This window comes from Schistocerca nitens, chromosome 2 (genome assembly GCF_023898315.1).
Source record: "Schistocerca nitens isolate TAMUIC-IGC-003100 chromosome 2, iqSchNite1.1, whole genome shotgun sequence".
NCBI classification, from domain to species: Eukaryota; Metazoa; Arthropoda; class Insecta; order Orthoptera; family Acrididae; genus Schistocerca; species Schistocerca nitens.
The window spans coordinates 252611410-252633384 of record NC_064615.1 but is presented as its reverse complement, the minus strand read 5'-3'; the positions used below and the strand labels follow the sequence as shown (position 1 = coordinate 252633384).

Below are 21975 nucleotides of genomic sequence, written 5' to 3'. Positions count from 1 at the left end.
GTTAATAACTACTGCTGTCCATTCTGTAACATTAACAACTGCCAACTTCTACTGCCATACAGCCACAGCGGCCATTTTTTAAATAAGATTTAGATGATGCTTGGTGCTTACAGTATTGTTACAATCAATAATTTGTATAATTTACAGTAAAGAAAAAACTGTGCAAAACCATTTAAGTGTGACATTTGCTCTACGTAAATCATAAATGTGTTCCTCATAATTAGTTTCATAAAATATGGCGGCTTTGTGTGTCAGATATTACATAATGGTTATTTATGACAGTATGAAAACATACAGATTTTCAGAAGAATTAAATTAATTTTCCTGCTTACAATAATGGTAATTCCATTTATATATCCTAATTTTTCTATACAAAATACACTCTCCCATGCTGTATTTAAGACCAGTAATTAATGCATGTTTACTTCACAAGCAGTTGTTGTTTTATAAGGCTTGAACAAAAATTTTATTGAGCCATTTTCTATATTGTCTCAAATGATATTAAATAATAATTAGTATAAGTTGAAACCCAAGACGTGACCATTAATATGCAACAATGTAATAAAATTAGTGTATTGTTATGTTTTGTAATTGGATGTCTCATATAATTCAGTAGTTGAATCTCTGTTCATTACATCACAATGGACACAGTCAGTCCCAGGCCATGTGATAACTGGATTACACAGTTTGAAGCATGTGCAATTGCAGCAATAGTCATTGGCACCAACCATGGTATTATTCAACTATGTAAATTAAACTAATCGTCACAACATCCACATTAACTGACTTCTATACACACACAAACCAAACTTGCTGTTTCCTTCTGTTCAGTTGTGTGGTGGATTTTTTCATGTGATTGTACACTGGTCATACTTTCTTCTACGTAGTATGGCTTTCTCTTAGTAATACTTACGTTCCAACCAGAATTTTTCATTATTTTATTATTTTGCATTTATTTACCATTTGTTAATCTAACATTTTGTATTGCAGGTGCGAATGATAATGAAGAGCTATGCATTCTTAAGAAGTAAAGTGCCAAAAGTTAAAATGTTCAAACCTCATACTGAAGCCACAGATGTGCTACTTCCAGACTTCAATCATTTTGTGTACTTCATGTTTGTTCCAACCCTTGTTTATAGAGACTCATATCCAAGGTAAGTTCAACCTTTTTTTTTTTCATTTCCTTTCGTTCAATTTTTCTCCTATAGAGCTGTAAACATAGAAATGAGTATGTCAAAGTACCTTTGAAAACGTTTAAGAATGTAATCACAACAAGTTTCTTGATAAAATTAGTGACTTTGTGCCTTGCCTACTGTTTTTGACTACAGTGAATCAACTCTTCATAAGGAAGTTTTGATTTGCTATTCATACTGATTTTATATAGTGTCTTCAGGAGTTCTAAATTCTGTCAGAAAGAATGATGATAATAATAATAATATCTGATTATGACAATTGTGTGCCCTGTGTTTATGCTTTACAGTAACTATCTAAACCCCAAAAACTAAACAACACTTGTTAGTACTAGCTGTTGCTCTCTCCTCCATGATGAAGGAACAGAGTTAAGAATAATTTGTCTATCTGTTATTATAGGTTATCTGTCTTGAGCTGACTGCAATGTAATTAAAAAGAATTACACCAGACATGTTTTGCTTTTATATATAAAGCATCTTCTGTGGCATTCTGTAAATTGGATACGTACATTTGTACATTTAGTTTTTGATTCTTTTAGGTTAAAAACAGCCTTTTCTTTATGAAGTTAGTCCGTACGCTACTTGCAGTGTTTCTTTACATAGTCTGCACCTTCCCCTCGTGCTAGCATGGTTGATGTCAACAGGCTTCATTTAACATCTGCAGTTTTTGGAATTTTGTATTTCCTGCACTGCACTATTTATAATTGACTTTCTTAACTTATTTTTTAACAAAGAGATAGAGGGGCTGGCCAGTACTTACCTTAGCTCAGTACAGCCGATAGATACACAAAAAACAGAACCAAAAATTTACGTTCCTAGCTTTCAGAACAAATGTTCCTTCATCAGGGAGGAGAGAGGGGAAAGAAAGGGAAGAAGGGAAAGTAGATTCAGTTACTCACAACCCAGGTTATGAAGCAACAGGGAAAGGAAAACAGGGAGGATAGCAAGGATGGAGGCATGGTTGTCAGAGGGAAGCCAAAGATATCTAGATATCTGGAATATCTTTGGCTTCCCTCTGACAACCGTGCCTCCATCCTTGCTACCCTCCCTGTTTTCCTTTCCCTGTTGCTTCATAACCTGGGTTGTGAGTAACTGAATCTACTTTCCCTTCTTCCCTTTCTTTCCCCTCTCTCCTCCCTGATGAAGGAACATTTGTTCCGAAAGCTAGGAACGTAAATTTTTGATTCTGTTTTTTGTGTATCTATCGGCTTTACTGAGCTAAGGTAAGTACTGGCCAGCCCCTCTATCTCTTTGTTAGTATTTGTTTCACATCTTTATGTGAGATTTTCCATCACTCATTTAACTTATTTTTTGATTCTTTTAGGTTAAAAACAGCCTTTTCTTTATGAAGTTAGTCTGTACGCTACTTGCAGTGTTTCTTTACATAGTCTGCACCTTCCCCTCTTGCTAGCATGGTTGATGTCAACAGGCTTCATTTAACATCTGCAGTTTTTGGCATTTTGCGTTATTTACTGCACTGCACTATTTATAATTGACTTCCTTAATTGTTTTTCATTCATTTCTGCTACAGTGTTTATGCCTATTCATTTGTTTTTGTTCACATTGTGACATGATGAACTCACAATGAACTACATTGTTATGAATGAAGACTCATGAAAATGTGTGTGTGCGCAGCATAGGGGTGTGGATGTTCACAGTATGTGAATGAACCCACTCGGCTAACATGGGTAGGTCCTCCTGTGAAGGGAGAGTAGTGTCTTCAGTGAACTCAGCTAGTAAGAAAAGTGGCTCACTGTACAGGATGATTCATTAGGGTGGCTTTAATGGTCCAATGCCATTGTTAAATGAATCCGTTACTCAGATCCCATACAACCACATATCACCCACTGTCTACGTTGCATAATGTTCACAACTTGGAGTGACTGGAACTGTCACCCCTGGTCTTTAGCAAGGGGGCGAGTTTGTAAAGTTGTGCATCACTCTAAGGAGTATTTTTTGTAGAATACAGGCTATTTCAAGGCATATAGTATCCTTTAAGGCTCCCAGGGTCCTTGGTTGGTGTTTATAAACTTCAGCTTTGAGGTAACCCCAAAGAAAGAAGACACACAGACTTAAATCAGGTCAGTGCACAGGACATGGAATGTCGCCATATCATGAGATCAGATGACCGGAAAAGATTTTGCTCAAAATATTTGTCAAATGTTGAGCAGTGTGGGCTGTGGTACTATCCTGCTGAAACCAAATGAGTTTCATTTACATTTGTTGAAGTTCTGGATCATATTCACATACCGTCCACTATTGATGGTTAACAGCATGGTTCTTCTCAAAAAAATAAAGCCCAGTGATTTCCTCAGCACTGATTGCACCTCAAACTGTGACCTTATCACTTTGGAGAAGTGTCTCACAAATTTCCCCTGGATTCACACAACTCATATTCAGTTTCTTAACACATCCAAAAATTTGTAAGTGTGCATCCCATCACTGAAGAAAATGTGCACGTCTTGAAAAATGTTTTCAATCAACTCTTCACAGGCTTGTTGTCAATTTTGCCAGTCCTGTTGTGACAGTTCTTGAGTGATCACTATTTTATATGGATGGAGCTGAAAGTCTTTATGGAGAATCCAACATACAGTATGGCTAGACAGTGCAAGTGGCAATGAATGCTTACACACTCAATATTTTCAGGTGTTCTATTGGTCCTCTGTGCTCCAACTCTCTTCTCCATAACACTGCCACATCGACAAAAGTTCTCTACCTGTAACAGAATCATTTTATGGTTGGGAACACTGTTTGAAGGGAGGATTTGATACTGAGTAGGCATAACATGGTGTACTGCCACTAGACTGATTTCCAGAACAACAGGTTTCAACAGCAAAAGAATGTTGCTCATCTGGTGACACTACGTTCACAACTAACAATGGTACCAAGATAAACATCCAGTGCCACTGTGACCTTGGAGCCCACTCCCACTCTTCCATCTTCCTCCCCCTCCCCCTTTTCTTTGCAGTACCATCTTTAAATGGGGATAATTTCCTGCTCCACCCTGTGTTCTTACAATTGATCTTCGTTGATCCATTATGGATCATGGTAAATTATTGCATCAAGAAGTTCTTATAATTGAGGACACTGAACACTTGGGCTAAGTTGGGTGAAGTCCTGGATGTGTGGAATAGGGTAATTGTCAATAATAGGGTGGGTGTTAATCTGGCAATAGTCCCCACACAAATCGAATGAACTGTCCTCGAGTGTGAGGTGGATAGGTGACAACCAGTGTCTGAGGGTCATACAATCCCAAAGGAAAGCAGTTCATGTACAATCACCTTTCCATGGTATAACTTATGCAGCTTGAGGTGGCAAGTTTAGTGAGGCATGGGAGGGCCCCTATTTTGGTAATCTGGTGACAAGTATGGTTTGTGATTACCCTTAATGCTCATCAGAGACGTGCATGATAGAAACACAGCTGATATTGCATGGAACTGCAGGGCAGTCAGACGAGACAATGAGACAAGGACTGTCACTAACCATCATGTTTGAATGCTGAGGTTCGGCAGAGGTTGTGTTGGCTGCAGTAGGTGTGATGGAGTTGTGCATTGGAAGTGTACTGGTGAGGTTGCAGAATGTGTGATGAGCACTTGGTAGGTTCTCCAATGCAGTGCTGATCAATTGTTTGAGCTCATCATTGCGATCATGTAGGATGTTGATCTTGAAGCACTTGACTGTGAACTCAAGTAGGGAAGCCAAATGGGAATTCAATGAAGAGCAGTTGGCCAGGTGAAGTTTGGTCCCCATAGGGACTGATGCATTGGGATGTAGGTATAGGTGTAGGTGTAGGTCATGGAGGAATTTGAGCCAAAGGATCCCTAGGGTGACGCCAGGCATAACTTCCACATCCATGATAGTTCGTAGGTGGCCCAAGAGCTCAGAAGGCTTCCTAGACCCCAGATTCTCATCAGGGAAGGCTTTGGCTGGAGGGTGCAATAGGCACTCGATAATAATCAGTTTCACCATCTTGTACTTGTGGTGTAATGGTGATGATAAAATGTGCCACCGATGAGATCTATAAAGTTGTGTAAGTGGCTGACCTCTTACATAAAATGAGCATTACCATCCAGGGTGCTGAGGATGGTCAGTTAGTTGTTGACCAAGGCAAAACCATATTTTTGGCTTGTACTTTTGTAATGAAGGCTAGAGCCACAGAAAAAACATGATGGTTGACATAACCTTGTGTGTGAGCCAATGCTGGTGTTAGCATTTTCCATCATGTCAGGATCGTAGAGGTTTGGTAGGCCAATGGGGGCCCAGAACAAGTTGAAAATGTGATATTATTTCTGTCCATTTGATGTGTTCATACCGTTGCTTCACAGTTGTACCCAGCATAAAACTAGGAAATGCTGGTGCCATATCTCTCCACTAATGGCAAGTCGTTGTCTTTAGGAACTATCGTGGAGGAACATATGAAATGAATAGCAAGGGCCAGCCGCTTCTAGGTGCTTCAGTCCGGAACCGCAGTGCTACTTCGGTCGCAGGTTTGAATCCTGCTGTGGGCATGGATGTGTGTGATGTCCTTAGGTTAGTTAGGTTTAAGTAGTTCTAAGTCCAGGGGACTGATGACCTCAGATGTTAAGCCCCATAGTGCTTAGAGCCATTTGAACCATTGGAATGGCAAGGTAAACAAAACAACTCACGGTCACCAATGTATGTACAGAACAGCTTCTAACACTTTCTGCTTTTCCTAAATTTATTTGAATTCCCTTGCTATTGTGGACTATAGTTTTCTTTCTGAAAATCCTGTATTATTATTAATTTTGCATATATCTGTTTATCCTTTTGCAATTATATTTGTGGACACTGTAGTTTTTAATGATTACTTGTTTTCAATATGTATTTTGGCTTGGTCTATGTACTGTAATGTACAGGGTCTGGCTGAGCAACCTCCCGTATTTGGAGAGTTCACTGTCTGAGTTGTGGTGGGGATGGTAATATGGAGGGAGTATCAATCAATAGTGGTATAGCTGGCATTTTCAGTAGATCCAGTGGCTTTACTACGTGACCATCATGCATTTGTTGTGGAGGAGTATATTTGTAATGGGGGTTCTGTGATTACTACTCGGCAACCATTTCATATTCACTTTGAACTCGGCTGACATGATTCTGTTTCTGATAGAAAAAAATATTTGAGTTTGATACCCAAACTTCATCAGCTTCTCCACTGGAAAACATGGCATGTATGAGAGTTTCCATCCAATGATCGTCATTTGAAGCGTTCAGCTGCCCTGTGATGGTGTGGTAGGAGTGTAAGAATAATCCTGTATAGAGAGCTTCACATGCAACCATACAAAATGATGGTTGCCCAAGAATTGAGTGAGAGGGATTTTGAAACTCAAAGAGCTGTGTATGAGGAATTTGTTCAAAACATACCCCCTGGCTCTATTTTGATTGCTTTTGATGAGGCCCATTTCCACTTGTCAGGTACCAGGAACAAACCGTTTCCGCTACTGAGCAGCTGAAAACCTTCAGGAAATTCATCAATTAATACTTCGTCATGTGACAGTTTGGCGTGCTGTAGCAAAGTTTGGTGTTTTTGTCCATATTTTTTCAAAGAATAAGCCATAATGGGAATGGTTAATTCAAATGACTACTGTCACATGATAGAGACCGTCCTTCAGCCTAAGTTAAACCAGTTTGTTGGGGACCATTAATAGGGAGAAGACAGATTTCAACAAGATGGAGCCACAACTCACACTACTCGATATTCTCTAGAAATGTTGTTGTTGTTGTTGTTGTGGTGGTGGTCTTCAGGCATGAGACTGGTTTGATGCAGCTCTCCATGCTACTCTATCCTGTGCTAGCTTCTTCATCTCCCAGTACCTACTGCAGCCTACATCCTTCTGAATCTGCTTAGTGTACTCATCTCTTGGTCTCCATCTACGAGTTTTACTCCCCACGCTGCCCTCCAGTACTAAATTGGTGATCCCTTGATGCCTCAGAACATGTCCTACAAACCAATCCCTTCTTCTAGTCAAGTTGTGCCACAAACTCCTCTTCTCCCCAATTCTATTCAGTACCTCCTCATTAGTTATGTGATCTACCCATCTAATCTTCAGCATTCTTCTGTAGCACCACATTTCAAAAGCTTCTATTCTCTTCTTGTCTAAACTATTTATCGTCCACGTTTCACTTCCACACATGGCTACACTCCACACAAATACTTTCGGAAACGACTTCCTGACATTTAAATCTTTACTTGATGTTAAGAAATTTCTCTTCTTCAGAAATGCTTTCCTTGCCATTGCCAGTCTACATTTTATATCCTCTCTACTTCGACCGTCATCAGTTATTTTGTTCCCCAAATAGCAAAACTCCTTTACTACTTTAAGTGTCTCATTTCCTAATCTAATTCCCTCAGCATCACCCAACTTAATTCGACTACATTCCATTATCCTTGTTTTGCTTTTGTTGATGTTCGTCTTATACCCTCCTTTCAAGACACTGTCCATTCCGTTCAACTGCTCTTCCAAGTCCTTTGCTGTTTCTGACAGAATTACAATGTCATTGGCGAACCTTAAAGTTTTCATTTCTTCTCCATGGATTTTAATACCTACTCCAAACTTTTCTTTTGTTTCCTTTACTGATTGCTCAATGTAGAGATTGAATAGCATCGGGGAGAGGCTACAACCCTGTCTCACTCCCTTCCCAACCACTGCTTCCCTTTCATGTCCCTCGACTCTTATAACTGCCATCTGGTTTCTGTACAAATTGTAAATAGCCTTTCACTCCCTGTATTTTACCCCTGCCACCTTCAGAATTTCAAAGAGCGTATTCCAGTCAAGTTGAGAGGGTTATTTCCTAGATGTCTCCTACCTTCACCATTTGCTTGTACCTACTTTTTAAAACATGGAATTTGTTTCTGCCAGACCCTATACTATTCTTTTATACTTGAAATTAACTAATATAGCATATTTATGTAGGAGCAAGTGTTTCATATCATTGTTAAATACTGTTTCATTCTGTTTGATACTGACTTGCAGGACTAAGGAAATCCGCTGGAAGGTGGTGGTGTGGCATCTGACAGAGGTGTTTGGAGTAATATTCTTCATTAGCTTTGTCTTTGAACGCAGCTTGGTACCTATGTTCAGAAACTTCGGGAAGCAACAGCTGTCTCCTAAGGCAATGGTCGTTGCCATTTTTGGTAGCATGGTTCCTTCAATTACTGTATTTCTTTGTGGTTTCTATTGCATTCTTCATGCTTGGATGAATGCATTTGCTGAAATAACAAGGTTTGCAGACCGCATGTTCTACAAGGTATGATCTCCACAGTTTTTAAACTAACTGATTAAACAATTTGTTAATTCCATTAGATTGCTGTATGATCATATAAAAGAAAAACCTTACCATTTAAGCATGTTGTGTGCATATTTTTATTGATCCTGGCAAGATTCATATTCATAAATGAGGATATTTATTAGAAATTACTGGTACTTTGTAAATGAACATGCTTAACAGTTATAAATAAAACAAGAATGATATTGTAAAGGCAAAATTTCCATGTGATTTAATTATGATAAAGGGAAGTCCTGGGTGGAATACAAATAATGGACAAAGTAAACGTAGCCACATATTACAGAGGATGTAACAAAAAGGTATGGCCAGACTTTCAGGAAACATTCCTTGCTCATAGAAGAAGAAAATATGTTACATGGGTGTGGGCCTGGAAATGTTTTATTTCCATGTCAGAGTTCAGTTTCTACACCACAACACATTCATAATCTACATTGACATTAACCCTTATCCATTAACAGCACATTTGCAGTAAAGTGTGGGTTGGCACATTCTTGAATTTACAAAAGTGTAACCATGCAGTAAAATCATCTGCTGACAGTATCTGCACATGCTGTTAATTATATGAACACTGCAGTTTCTCATGTAACACACTTCAGACATTCTGGGAGGGGGCCGAAAAGATACATGTGCATGTGCTGAAATAGAGCACTTGGTATGTCAAACCTGCTGAGTGGAGGTGGCACATGGCAATTTAACCTTGCTGTCTCCATACGCTAGGTAAGCCTGCAACCTGGTGTGCTAATCTCATTTGACATTCAGCCAAATGAATCATTCAGTTATAAGCCTGACCTTAGGTTGGACACTAGGGTGAGCCAGGCTGTGGGGGTGATTTAGGATTGTGCAACACGTCATTTGGGGAATGTGCAGTCATATTATGTTCTGAGAGACATTGCAGAGAATGTGAGCATTGGCACCACGAATCGTTAGTCATTTGATGCACAAACTGGAGGTGACACTGTGACGAAAGATGGTGATGGATGGATCGCAGTCTTGTTCATCTGCTAGCTTGGTATAGTCAAAGTAGAGTGAAATTCTGTTCATATGTGAGAGATAGTTACAAACTATGTTGCTGGCAATGTGTAAGTGGTGGATGTCCATTTTGTATTACGCTGTGAGTTAAAGGTGACAAAAGTGGTGAGGGGTCACATCATACAACGGGTGCTGTATCATATCAGCCAGTGGTTGGTAATCCATGTAGATGTAGAAGGTCCATGGGCATTAGAGGTCTGTGTTGAGATGTATGACATGACAAACTGTTCCATGCACAGAAACTTAATAATTGTTGGCAGCACAGAGCTGTTTCCTGGCCGTATCAGTGAGTTGTGTAAACATCGATTTCAGAATGTGCTCACATTTGTATGAACTTATATTTCAGAATTGATATCTTATCCTGTATCTAAGAGGAAATACGCACATGAATTGAGGTCAAGCACATAGTCTTATGTCTCTCAAGTTGGCTGATGTGAAAGATGTGCAAAGGTGACTTCACATCTTAGCTTGGTCCGAAGTGCTTACATCGGCCCACATTTGAAGTTCAGAACACAGAAGGAGAATGACAGTTGTGCATGGCATTGCCAAACTGGGCATGGTACCAGCAGGGCTGTACTGTTGAAGCAGCAGGACACCCAGCACAGTGTTGTTGGCTGTGGGAGTTGTGTCATGTGCAGTATAGTGATCAGTGGCCAGGCTGGAGGCAGCCCAGACATGAAGCAGGCAGAAGAGATCTAATGTTCAGCTAGGGAGCAGCATTCTTATTATATATATATATATATATATATATATATATATATATATATATATATATATATATATATATATATATAAAAAGAAAGATGATGAGACTTACCAAACAAAAGCGCTGGCAGGTCGATAGACACACAAAAAAACACAAACACACACACAAAATTCTAGCTTTCGCAACCAACGGTTGCTTCGTCAGGAAAGAGGGAAGGAGAGGGAAAGATGAAAGGATGTGGGTTTTAAGGGAGAGGGTAAGGAGTCATTCCAATCCCGGGAGCGGAAAGACTTACCTTAGGGGGAAAAAAGGACAGGTATACACTCGCACACACACACATATCCATCCACACATACAGACACAAGCAGACAAATATGTCTGCTTGTGTCTGTATGTGTGGATGGATATGTGTGTGTGTGCGAGTGTATACCTGTCCTTTTTTCCCCCTAAGGTAAGTCTTTCCGCTCCCGGGATTGGAATGACTCCTTACCCTCTCCCTTAAAACCCACATCCTTTCATCTTTCCCTCTCCTTCCCTCTTTCCTGACGAAGCAACCGTTGGTTGCGAAAGCTAGAATTTTGTGTGTGTGTTTGTGTTTTTTTGTGTGTCTATCGACCTGCCAGCGCTTTTGTTTGGTAAGTCTCATCATCTTTCTTTTTAGATATATTTTTTCCACGTGGAATGTTTCCCTCTGTTATATTCATATATATATATATATATATATATATATATATATATATATATGTGTGTGTGTGTGTGTGTGTGTGTGTGTGTGTGTGTGTGTGTGTGTGTGTGTGTGTGTGTGTGTGTGTGTGTGTGTATGTGTCAGGAAGTTTCATATCAGTGCACACTCTACTGCAGAATGAAAATTTCATTCTGGGCAGTTGCTCTGTTTCAGGTGCAGGCTCTTGAAGCAATGTACAGTGTGAATGTGGTGGTACTACAGACATACAAAACACTGAAATGGAAAAGTGTCATGAAGCACTTGAAACACTGTTGTAGATCCCACATCATCATCTGAGGAGTGCAGAGTCTGGTAGCTTACATCATGTATACCACTCATGTCAAACAGTGGTCGGAGTGTGGTTGACGCGGGTGTCCCAGTTGCCACAGGGTCATACGTAATGTGTGAGAGCCAGGCACAGGGATCCAAAGTCAAAGTAGGTGCATCTGGATCTTACAGCACGTCCAGTAGTAGGTTAGTGAATGGTAGCCATTGTTATGGCATGTCCAGAGATTGTGTTACGTGAACAGGCATGTGTAATAGTACATGGTGCAGATTTTAGCACTGTTTGTTGGTTAAGGCACAGGTAACTCTGATGATGCACATCACTTGATGGAATCCATAAGGTGCAACTGCATGGGACACTTGCTGCAACAGGCATAGTGTAAGAAGGCTGCATTATAAGTGCATACTAACCTGGAACAGAACAAGAAGTTCTGTCAGTGCAGTAATCACAGGTAACCAGTGTGATAGGTGAATGTAGGAAGAAGTACAAAGAACGTAGATGAGGTGATAACACTTCATGACGAGAAAGTGCAATACAGAACATACTTATCATATGAGTTCTGAGATCAAAGACAGAACTGTCTTTGTCATGCCCCTCGCAGACACTCCACTCCACCATGGAGTCTCTCTGGTTGGCACTGTCACTTACGCTGATGTCCCCATGTACTTCATGTTTTGTAAATTAGCTGGGTCAGATTTTGCTATTTTGTATGGACTATAAGACTTTACTAATATCTGGTTTATGAAAGTGGTTAGTTAATTATAAAAGTGTACTGGACATATAATGGTTCCATTGTAAGAAATCCCATACTTATGAGTATGGCAGCCATCTTGAAAATCATCTTCCATTATTGTAAATTATTCAACTCTTGATCAGTGCCTCATTTAGTGAGAGGCACCATCTGATTCAGAATAAATAACAACAACAAAAAGACAGTGTTAATGTTAATAATCTTGTAAATATTAAGGCAAAACAAGCAATTGAAATTATGAGGTCTGAGCTTTCAATGTCAGTTATCTCTTGGGTTAGTTTAAAGTAATTTACAGTATGTTGTCAGAAAGAGAAAAACATAAGCTTTCAAATAAATGGTAACAGTACTTTGTGTTCTATTAGCTCAAACTGTTCCTCCATTACTTACTACAGTTAAAATTTCAGTTGGCCATAACTTTCAATAAACTAAGCTTTTAACGAAACTGCTTGTATCATTGGGATCAGGAAGATAAATGTAATCAGCTAAACTATAAATTTAATTGCAGCTTTGCGTAAATAATATCCTGGAAAATTCATATATAAATTACAAATTGTGTGTGCAGCTGCACTAAAAACACAAGGAAAAAAAATAAATACTCTAGGTTGGAATGTCAACACTGTGAGGAAAGATAAATACTGCTTACCATAAAAATGACATCTTAAATTGCAGACAGGCACAATTGAGATAAATACACAGCCAGAGCTGCCAGTCATGTATAGGAAAGGTGTGCTTCCTTGTGTGAATGAATGGCGTGTCTCTCTCTGTTCCTCTTTCTTTTTCTGACAATGGCTATGGCTGAAAGCTAAAATGTAAGTGTCTTTTAATTTTGCCTGTCTGCAAATTGACATGTCATCTTTACAGTAAGTAGTAATGTATCTTTTCTTATGTTAAGGAATAAAATTAATTATCCATGTGAGTAGGAAATATAACAGATAGTTTCCTACTTCCTATGATCCAGTGTAAATTGAGTTAGGAACTTAAATAATTTAGGAGAAATGGTTCTGTTATACAGTGAATGGTCTTTCCTCCTCTTAAATTATTTATATTCTGCCAAAACTTCCCTTACTAGATTTGAGAACTTGTGCATTCAAGATTTTAACTGGGAATGAATAAATTAGCTTGGTACTCAGTTTCATTCATATCCATTTTGAAACACGTACTGATTCTGACAAATATTTAAATATTGTAATGTATGTTTTTCCCCTCCTTAGTTTTAAAGTAACTGCACAATTGCAGTCTTGCTTCATGGGCCCCTTGAAATACCCACAGTGTGATAATACCTCAGCACATCAAAGCCCATCTTATTGACCATATAGTTACAGCAGTAATGAATAACAAGGTTCAGTGTGTTCTGTCTGTTGATGCACCATCTATTTTCTGTTATTTACTTCATCCATTTAACCTGTCTGGATTACTATCTAATTGCAGTTTTTTTATAGCAACGATGACAATGAAGCAGTATAGTAGCTGGTAAAACAAATACATGTTACTGGTGTAGAGATAAAATCCAACCGCTTCGATATTTGGAGAATAGGCTACATTTCTTGCTGTGGAGTACAGTATCACTGTTTATAATTAGAGTAAGGTTTTATAGTTATTTAGATATTATAAGAGTACACTCATTCTGAATTTTCAGTAGTACTAATTTATGCTGTAATTATCTTATGTTGACAGAAATACTGAAAGGAGACCACTCACACAAAAGCAGTAGCATTGAGTTGCTGACAGGCACACAAAAAAGGAAAAGAAGTTAGCTTTCAGAATGAAACCTTTCCCAAACTAGAGAACACAAGAATTTGTCCCAAAAGCTAGCAAGTTTTCTTTCTTTCTTTTTTTGTGTCTGCCTTTCAATGACTCATTGCTTCTCCTTTTTCAGTGAGTGGTTTCTTTCCAGTTCTTGCTAAATGGAGAAACAGTTACGTTCTGAAGTTCTCCAACATATCAGATTCAAAACTCAATGTGTGTAGGGATTCCAAATCTCCATCATAAGATATTAAACATCTGTGTAACAATGTCACACTAAATAATCAAACCTATAATGCAGTACAGCTTTGGTAGTGGCGATCCTGCAATGTATGACAAAAACCATACAACAAATATTGCTTTTGGAAGTATGAAACCTTGTTAGAAACGCTTTTATACTTCAGACTAAATGATAGGAGTCACTTATGGTAATTAGGCTAAAAACTGTGTTAGAGATGCATCCATTAGATAGCACCAACAGTCTTCACTTCAACTATGTGGTAAATATAACTGAAATGATTTCACACGACAGGCATCACTGGCAGTATTGTGCTCATGGTCCTTCATGGTCTTCTGTTAGGCAGTGGGGAACCCAACAGGCACACACCTTTGAATACACCAACGGTGGACAAGTGTGTCAGCACTACGAACAGATACGTCCAGTTGAGCAGCAAGGCATTTGACCATGACTCACTTCGATAGTGAGTGTCCAAATGTTCCAACATTTCAGCCAGAGGCTGGCTGGCTTGTATAAGATTGGACAGGTTTACGCAACCTGGTTGTGATGACAGACCTCTGGCTCAACAACTCACTGTGCTTCTCTTCACTGCTATGTCTCTTCACTGCTATGTCTCTGTAGACATTCCACTCTTGCCTATGAATATCTGTGATGCTCTGCTTTTCTGCCACAAGAAACTTGATAACAGCTCCCTACTTGAAGTGCACCTCCATTACAGATGGCATTTTGAAGGTTACAGTGCCACCATATATCTGAACTTAATGATACTATAGAGGCTGAAGTGGGAATGTTTCACAAATCCCACAAAAAATTCCACATGTTTTCAACCGAAACTGGCCAAGAAAAGAAAGGTGCTGCATTACTTAGTGAACATCCCTTTTTTGCTCCAGGTTGCCTTATGGAATTATCTAGGGCAGTGCTTTTGATGTAAATAAAATGTTTATTGACTGTCAGTAAACAGTATGAATACTGGGGATAACAGTTTTCACACATTTTGCAGAGGTCTTACAAAGGATCTTGCAGTTCTTAAATACCTCTGTAAAGGCTTTTCCATTGAAAAAGTAACATCTAATCTCAGAAACCCAGTTGTGGCAGAACTAAACAAGAAAAATTACATGTTAGCATTTTCTGTGGTCCTTCAAAGAGCCTCTGGTTGTGGAAATAATAAAAAAAACTACTAGGGAAACAGAAATGGCATGGCTTTATAGGCTTCATCCTAGGATGGATGGGGGTGACTTAGCCTAACAATAGAAAACAGATGGTCACATTAAAAAATGATATGGCAGCAATCAGATCAAATTAAGAGGTTAACATAAAAATGAGAACCTTCAAGGCTCATTGCTTGGACTGACACTGTTCTTGGCCACATAAACCATTTATCTGCGGTGCTGAAAGGCTCTTCAAAAATTGTAATGGCACTTGATGCTGCAAGTATATTGACAAAAGGCCCGAAACATGTCTTAACTAGGTGCAGCTAGAACAGTAATGGAATAGATTTACATCTGGTTCAGAGGCAATAGCTTTATCTTAAATCCTACAAAAACTCAAGAAATTCCAAATAAGTCAAAATGACTTAAAAGTATAACTAGAGATCAATTAGCATACACTTCCCAAGACTTTATGTATAAAGTTCCTTAGTATCCAGATGATTAATAAACCAAGGTAGCAACAACATGTGAATAAATTAATAATAAACACAGCTCACCGTGTTTTGCACTTACAAACTTTTCTCACATTTTGATCTGCAGACAGGATTGCTAGCATACGTCATAGCCTTTTCTTCAATACTTAACTACACCATGATCTTCTGGAGCAGTACAGCTAAGTCAAAAAGTATTTATTCTATGTAAGCTTACAATAAACAATATTATGTAAATTGCATAACTGAACATCTTGCAATAGCCTTTCCACGGCTGTGGGTATTCTTAACTTGCAAGATGACACATTCATTCCCTTATGGTATTTGTAGTTAATAATTTAATGTTAACTTAGGATGAATTCTGCAATTAAGTAACTAAATACTAACAGTACAAACAAATTTCCATATCAACTAGCCATCACTATCCAGAATAGTTTCACAGCTCAGGTGTGAAAATCTAATACAGGTCATCAGTAGACATCACACAGAAAACTGAACATCCCCAGATATTCAAAACAAAGTGACAAGAGATAAATGTGAGTTTTAATGGCAGTGATAAGTAACTGAAGGGTCAGAAAAGGAACAAGAATTAGAATGCCAATTATATTATGACCTTACGTATGCTTTAAAAGAAATAAGCAAATAATTGTGCTACATTGAGTAAAAAAAAATCTCGTATTTCTTTTCAGGACTGGTGGAATGCTAATTCCTATGCAGCCTACTATCGGAACTGGAATGTTGTTATCCATGACTGGCTGTATACGTATGTGTACAAAGATCTGAGTGAGCTGCTAGGTGCCAAAAGACGTACTCTTCCTATACTTGCAGTCTTCTTCCTGTCTGCAATTGTCCATGAGTACATGCTTACATTCATTGTTGGTTTCTGTTACCCAATGCTCTTCATGGCATTTGGAGTATTTTCAGGTGACTAACCTCTCTGTGGTTATACATTATCAGCAAGGTCTGATTGAAAGTTTACTTTGTGAAAAGTTTAAACAAAAAGTACATCCTCACTTATATACTGGTTAGCAAAGCTTAAGGATGAAAGCAACTTTCACATGATGTGTCACTCCCATGAAACAGAACTCAGTAAAACTTGCACCACATATAGAAAGAACTGCTACAGTATACTACAGCAACTAACAGAAAGAAATGTGCAGTAAGACAAACAGAAATGACACTTTTATTCAATGACATTATTTACACTGAAGTCACCACAGTTTGACAGTCTCTTGGACATTACAAAATGCAAGTCTCTTGGACATTACAAAATGCAAGTCTCTTGGACATTACAAAATGGAGGGCATGGTTTGTTATAGGGTGTGTGATTGCCACGGGCAGTAATGCATGCTCTGCAGTGTGACCCCACACTGTCCACAAGATTGGTAAGGAATGCTTATGGTAGGGCATTCCATTCCGTCACCAGCACAGTTGACAACAGGTGGATTGTTGTTGGTGCATGTGGACGTGCTGCAATACATCTTCCCAATGAATCCTATACATGTTTGATGGGATTTAAGTCATGGGAATGGGTGGGTCAGTCCATCACTGAATATCCTTTTGTTCCAAGAGCTGCTCCACCTGTGCTGTTTGATGCAGTAGCACATTGTCATCGATAAAAATGAAGTCTGAACCAAATGCATTTTGGAAAAAAATGCACATTGGGAAGGAGTACAGTGTCACAATAACTGGTGAGTGCACCATGTTCAAAGGTTAGTAGATCAGTAAGCCCATGCAACTTTATGACTCCCCACACTATAACACCTGGATCACCAAAACAGTCATGTTCAACAATTCTGGATGTTCCCCCACATGATGAGAGTTGGGAATGTGTAATGCACCAAGGGACAGTGTTGAACGTGGTCATTTTACTGGTCTGGGTGGTACTGTGTAGAGAGGCATACATCTATATGGACATACTGTCCTCCAAATCCTTGAATATGGTATACTCCCTGGTCAGTGTTGTTATGACCCTACTTCCTCCATGTGTGAAAGTTTTCAGGGTTGAATTTGACCCTGACACTATATTTACAAATGAAACCAGGTGACTGCATCAAACGGCACAAGTGGAGGAGCTCTTGGAACGAGAGGATATTTGACAAAGGGACTAGCCTGTCTGAACCCCGACTTAAATCCCATTAAACACATAGGGGTGCATTGGGGAGATGCATTGCAGCATGTCACCATCCAGCAGTTGTCAGCCATACTGGTGGAGAAATGGAATACCCTGCCAACCTTGTGGCCAGCATGGGAGCACATTACAGAATGTGTACTGCTGCCCATGGTGATTACACACTCCATCAAGAACCATGTCTTACCTTCTGTAATGTCCAGGGGACCATTGCACATCAGGATGACTTCAATGTAAAAGTGTCATTTCTGTTCATCTCACTGAGTATTTCTTTGAGTTACCTTCTGTACTTCACTGTAACAGCTCTTTCTGCAAATGATCAAACTTCCTTAGAGCTGTGTTACTTGGCAGTGACTCCTCATGCAAAAATTACTTTCGTCTTTAAGTTTAGCACTCCAATGGTTGAAAGTCAAATTTAATTAGTGTAACTCTCTGTGTACAGAAAAAGTACCTTATGATATGGAAGTTAGCATTTTTATTATGTGTGTGTGTCTCTGTTTTATAAAAGATTACTTCTCCTTGTCACTAATTTTGCTCCAATATCATAAAAGCAAGGCCTCTCTATTGCATTGTGAAGTGATCACAGTGAGACCAGAAATGTTACTATTTCATAACAGAACTTCCTTTGTATGCTGCACGTTTGTCAGAAATAGTTTCTCTTGATAATTTTGGTGTGTATCTGCAGTCTTTTCCTATTCTTCAAAATAATATGTTACAACTGTTCCCCAATTTAAATTAGTAGCTACCACATATTGCAACAAAAAAATTTTGTTAAATGACTGTTAAAGTTTGTAGTATCATTCACTAAAATATACAGAAAACTAATTTTTCAAGAGCTAAGGCAAATCATCAGTTGGCTCAAATTTAAAGTAATCTGTTTCAAATGTGATTTATGCAGCATGCAGATAAGAGTGCCAAAAGTTAAAAACTTGCAGATTTTACTGGATTCAATATATTTCCATAGTTTGCTATATCTACAATATATGAGCATTTCTGATCTTATGACTTATCATACAGATAAGAATGATTCAGTCGTTTGCAACTCAGTTTTATTTGCACATCTACTTACTGGTATGCACAAATAAAACTTTCATTTGAAAAGAGACGGAACTTTTCTTATCTAATGATAAAGCATAATTTAAATAGCAATTGAGGCAAAAGGCTGAAAATATTAAACTGTTCTTCAGATCACTTGTACATGACTTTTCTCTAATTACAAAGCTTCACTTCACGTCTGATTACTATGGTTCACATATGCTGACCAAGACACAGTAAAGTTAATAGGTTATAAATGTCCACATTGCATTTTATCTTGAACTATTGTACATCTATTTGTAAACACAGAAAAAGACAACCAATGCAACACAATTTTTTTGCAAACGCAGGCATTTGCTTGCAGGGGAACAGCAACCATCAGAAATCAAAATTGTAGAGCAGATACAAGTTGAATGTCACTTTTTCTTTAGTTTAACATGTTTCACATGGTCAATGCGAGCATCTTCATTACTGTGGGTATATATTGCATTACAGCTTACAATGTGTTAACTTATGTTAAGTAGCAAAGTGCATAGTGCCACCAATCCTACATAAAATGGAGTAAATTGGTTGTGTACAGTTAACATAAACTCTCTGGTCATGTACAGCCTAAGATCAAATGGCAAGACATATCATTTCTTGTTGAGCATGCCAAACCCCATCAATATATGTGTCAGCTGAAACCACCTCATGGAGCCAACACCATAATAGGAAAAACATTTATACAACTTAACTATGACGAATATCCACTACTTTTTTTGATTTTCACACATAAGTCTAAAATACCATACCTGCTTGTTAAAATAATTTTGAAAAGGCATAGCAAAATTACAAATTAAAATTATAATTTAAATTTCTACAGGCATTAATACATATCATGTATATATGTAACATTAATGCCATTAAAATTAACCTATAGTAGTGTAGATTAAATGTACCCTTCAGACACAGTGATAAGATTCCTCCTAAATCTGCAGCTGTTAGAGTGCAGTATATGGAGAGAATGGTATTTACAACATACATACTTCTACACCTACTACACATCTACATCTGCATGGATACTCTGAAAATCACACTCAGGTGTCTGACAAAGGGTTCATTGAACCATCTTCATGATAATTCTTTATTGTTCCACTCTCGAACAGTGTGCAGAGAAAATGAACAGCTATCTCTTTCTGTGCAAGCTCAGATTTCCCATATTTTATTATGGTGATCATTTCTCCCTACGTCAGTGACAATAAAATATTTTCACATTTGGAGGAGAAAGTTGGTGATTGAAATTTTGTGAGATCATTTTGGTGGAACGAGAAATGCTTTTGTTTTAATAATGTCCACCCCAAATCCTGTATCATGTCTGTGACACTCTCTCTCTCTCTCTCTCTCTCTCTCTCTCTCTCTCTCTCTCTCTCTCTCTCTCCTATTTCTAAATAATACAAAATGTGCTGCTCTTCTTAGAACTTTCTTGATGTACTCCACTAATCCTATCTGGTAAGTATCACACAATACACAGCAGTACTCCAAAGGACGGACAGACAATCACAGTGTAGGCAATCTCTTCAGTAGAACTGTGGCATCTTCTAGGTACTCTGCCAATAAATCACAGTCTTTGGTTCACCTTCCCAACAACATTTTCTGTGTGTTCTTTCCAATTTAAGTTGTTCTTAACTGCAATTTCTACATGTTTAGTTGAATTTACTGCCTTTACATTTGATTGATTTATCATGTAACCTAAGTTTAACAGATTTGTTTTAAAACTCATGTTCATGACATCACGCTTTTCATTATTTAGGATCAATTGACAATTTTCACACCATACAGATCTCTTTTCTAAATCATTTTGCAATTGGTTTAGATCCTCTGATGGCTTTACTAGACGATAAATGACAGCATCATCTGCAAACAAGCTAAGACGGCTGCTCAGATTGTCTCTTAAATTATTTATATAGATAAGGAACAGCAGGGGGCCTCTAACACTACCTTCTGGAATGCCAGAAATCACTTCTGTTTTACTCAATGACTTTCCATCAATTACTACGTACTGTGACCTTGGACAAGAAATTGTGGATGCAGTCACATAACTGAGATGATATTCCATAAACATGCAGTTTGATTACAAGCCACTTGTGAGCTGCAGTGTCAAAAGCCTTCTGGAAATCCAGAAACACAGAAATACAGAATCAGTTGGAAATCCCTTGTCAGTAGCACTCAACACTTCATGTGAGTAAAGTGCTGATTGTGTTTCACAACAGTGATGTTTTCTTTATCTGTGTTGACTCTGTGACAATAGACCATTCTCTTCTAGGTGATTCATATTGTTTGAAGACAATATGTTCCAAAATCCTGCTGCATATTGATGTTAATGATGTGGGCCAGTAATTTAGTGCAATACTCCTGTTGCCTTTCTTGAGTATTGGTATGATCTGTGCAACTTTCTGGTCTTTGGGTATTGATCTTTCATAGAGCGAGCAGTTGTATGTGATGGTTAAGTATGGGGCTATTGCATCAGCATTCTCTGAAAAGAACCTAATTGGTATAAAGTCTGGACTGGAAGACTCAATTTTATTAAGTGATTTATGTTGCTTCACTACACTGAGGATGTATACATCTAATTTACTCAAGTTAGCAGCTGTACTTGATTCAAATTCTGGTATATTTACTTCATCTTCTTTGGTGAAGGAATTTTGGACTGTGTTTAGTAACTCTGTTTTAGCAGCACTCCAATTGATGGTATTTCCATTGATATTGTACAGAGAAGATATTGTGTCTTGCTGCTATCATACATTATATGTGGCAAGAATCTCTTTGGATTTCCTGCCAGGTTTTGAGGCAGTTTTCTCATGGGAACTATTATAAGCATTTAAGACTGTGCAAAATTTAAAGCTTCTGTAAAAGGTTACCAGCCTTGGAGCTTTTGTGTTCATTTTAATTTCACATGCTTTTTCGTTGTTTTTGCAACAGTGTTCTAACATGTTTTGTGTGCTAAGGGGGATCAGCTGTGTTGTATATTAATTTATTTGGTGTAAATCTCTCACTTGCTGTCAATAATATTTCTTTGAATTCATGCCACATATGGTCTACACTTGCATTGTTAATGTGGAAGAAGTGGGGATTGTCTCTCAGGAAGGCATCAAGAGAATTTTTATCTGCTTTTTGAGTAGGTATATTTTTCGCTTATTTTGGGAGAATTTGGTAGTTACAGTA

At 38.3% G+C, this 21975-nt stretch overlaps 1 protein-coding gene across 1 annotated transcript in view; it reads left to right on the top strand.

Moving 5' to 3' along the window:
- LOC126235976 (sterol O-acyltransferase 2-like) overlaps positions 1–21975 on the top strand; it is a 227644-nt gene that overhangs the window by 192667 nt on the left and 13002 nt on the right. Inside the window, exons 7-9 of the mRNA XM_049944953.1 lie at positions 991–1154; positions 8180–8453; positions 16298–16532. Of these exons, the coding sequence (XP_049800910.1) occupies positions 991–1154; positions 8180–8453; positions 16298–16532 (673 nt within the window). The remainder of the gene's footprint in view (positions 1–990; positions 1155–8179; positions 8454–16297; positions 16533–21975) is intronic.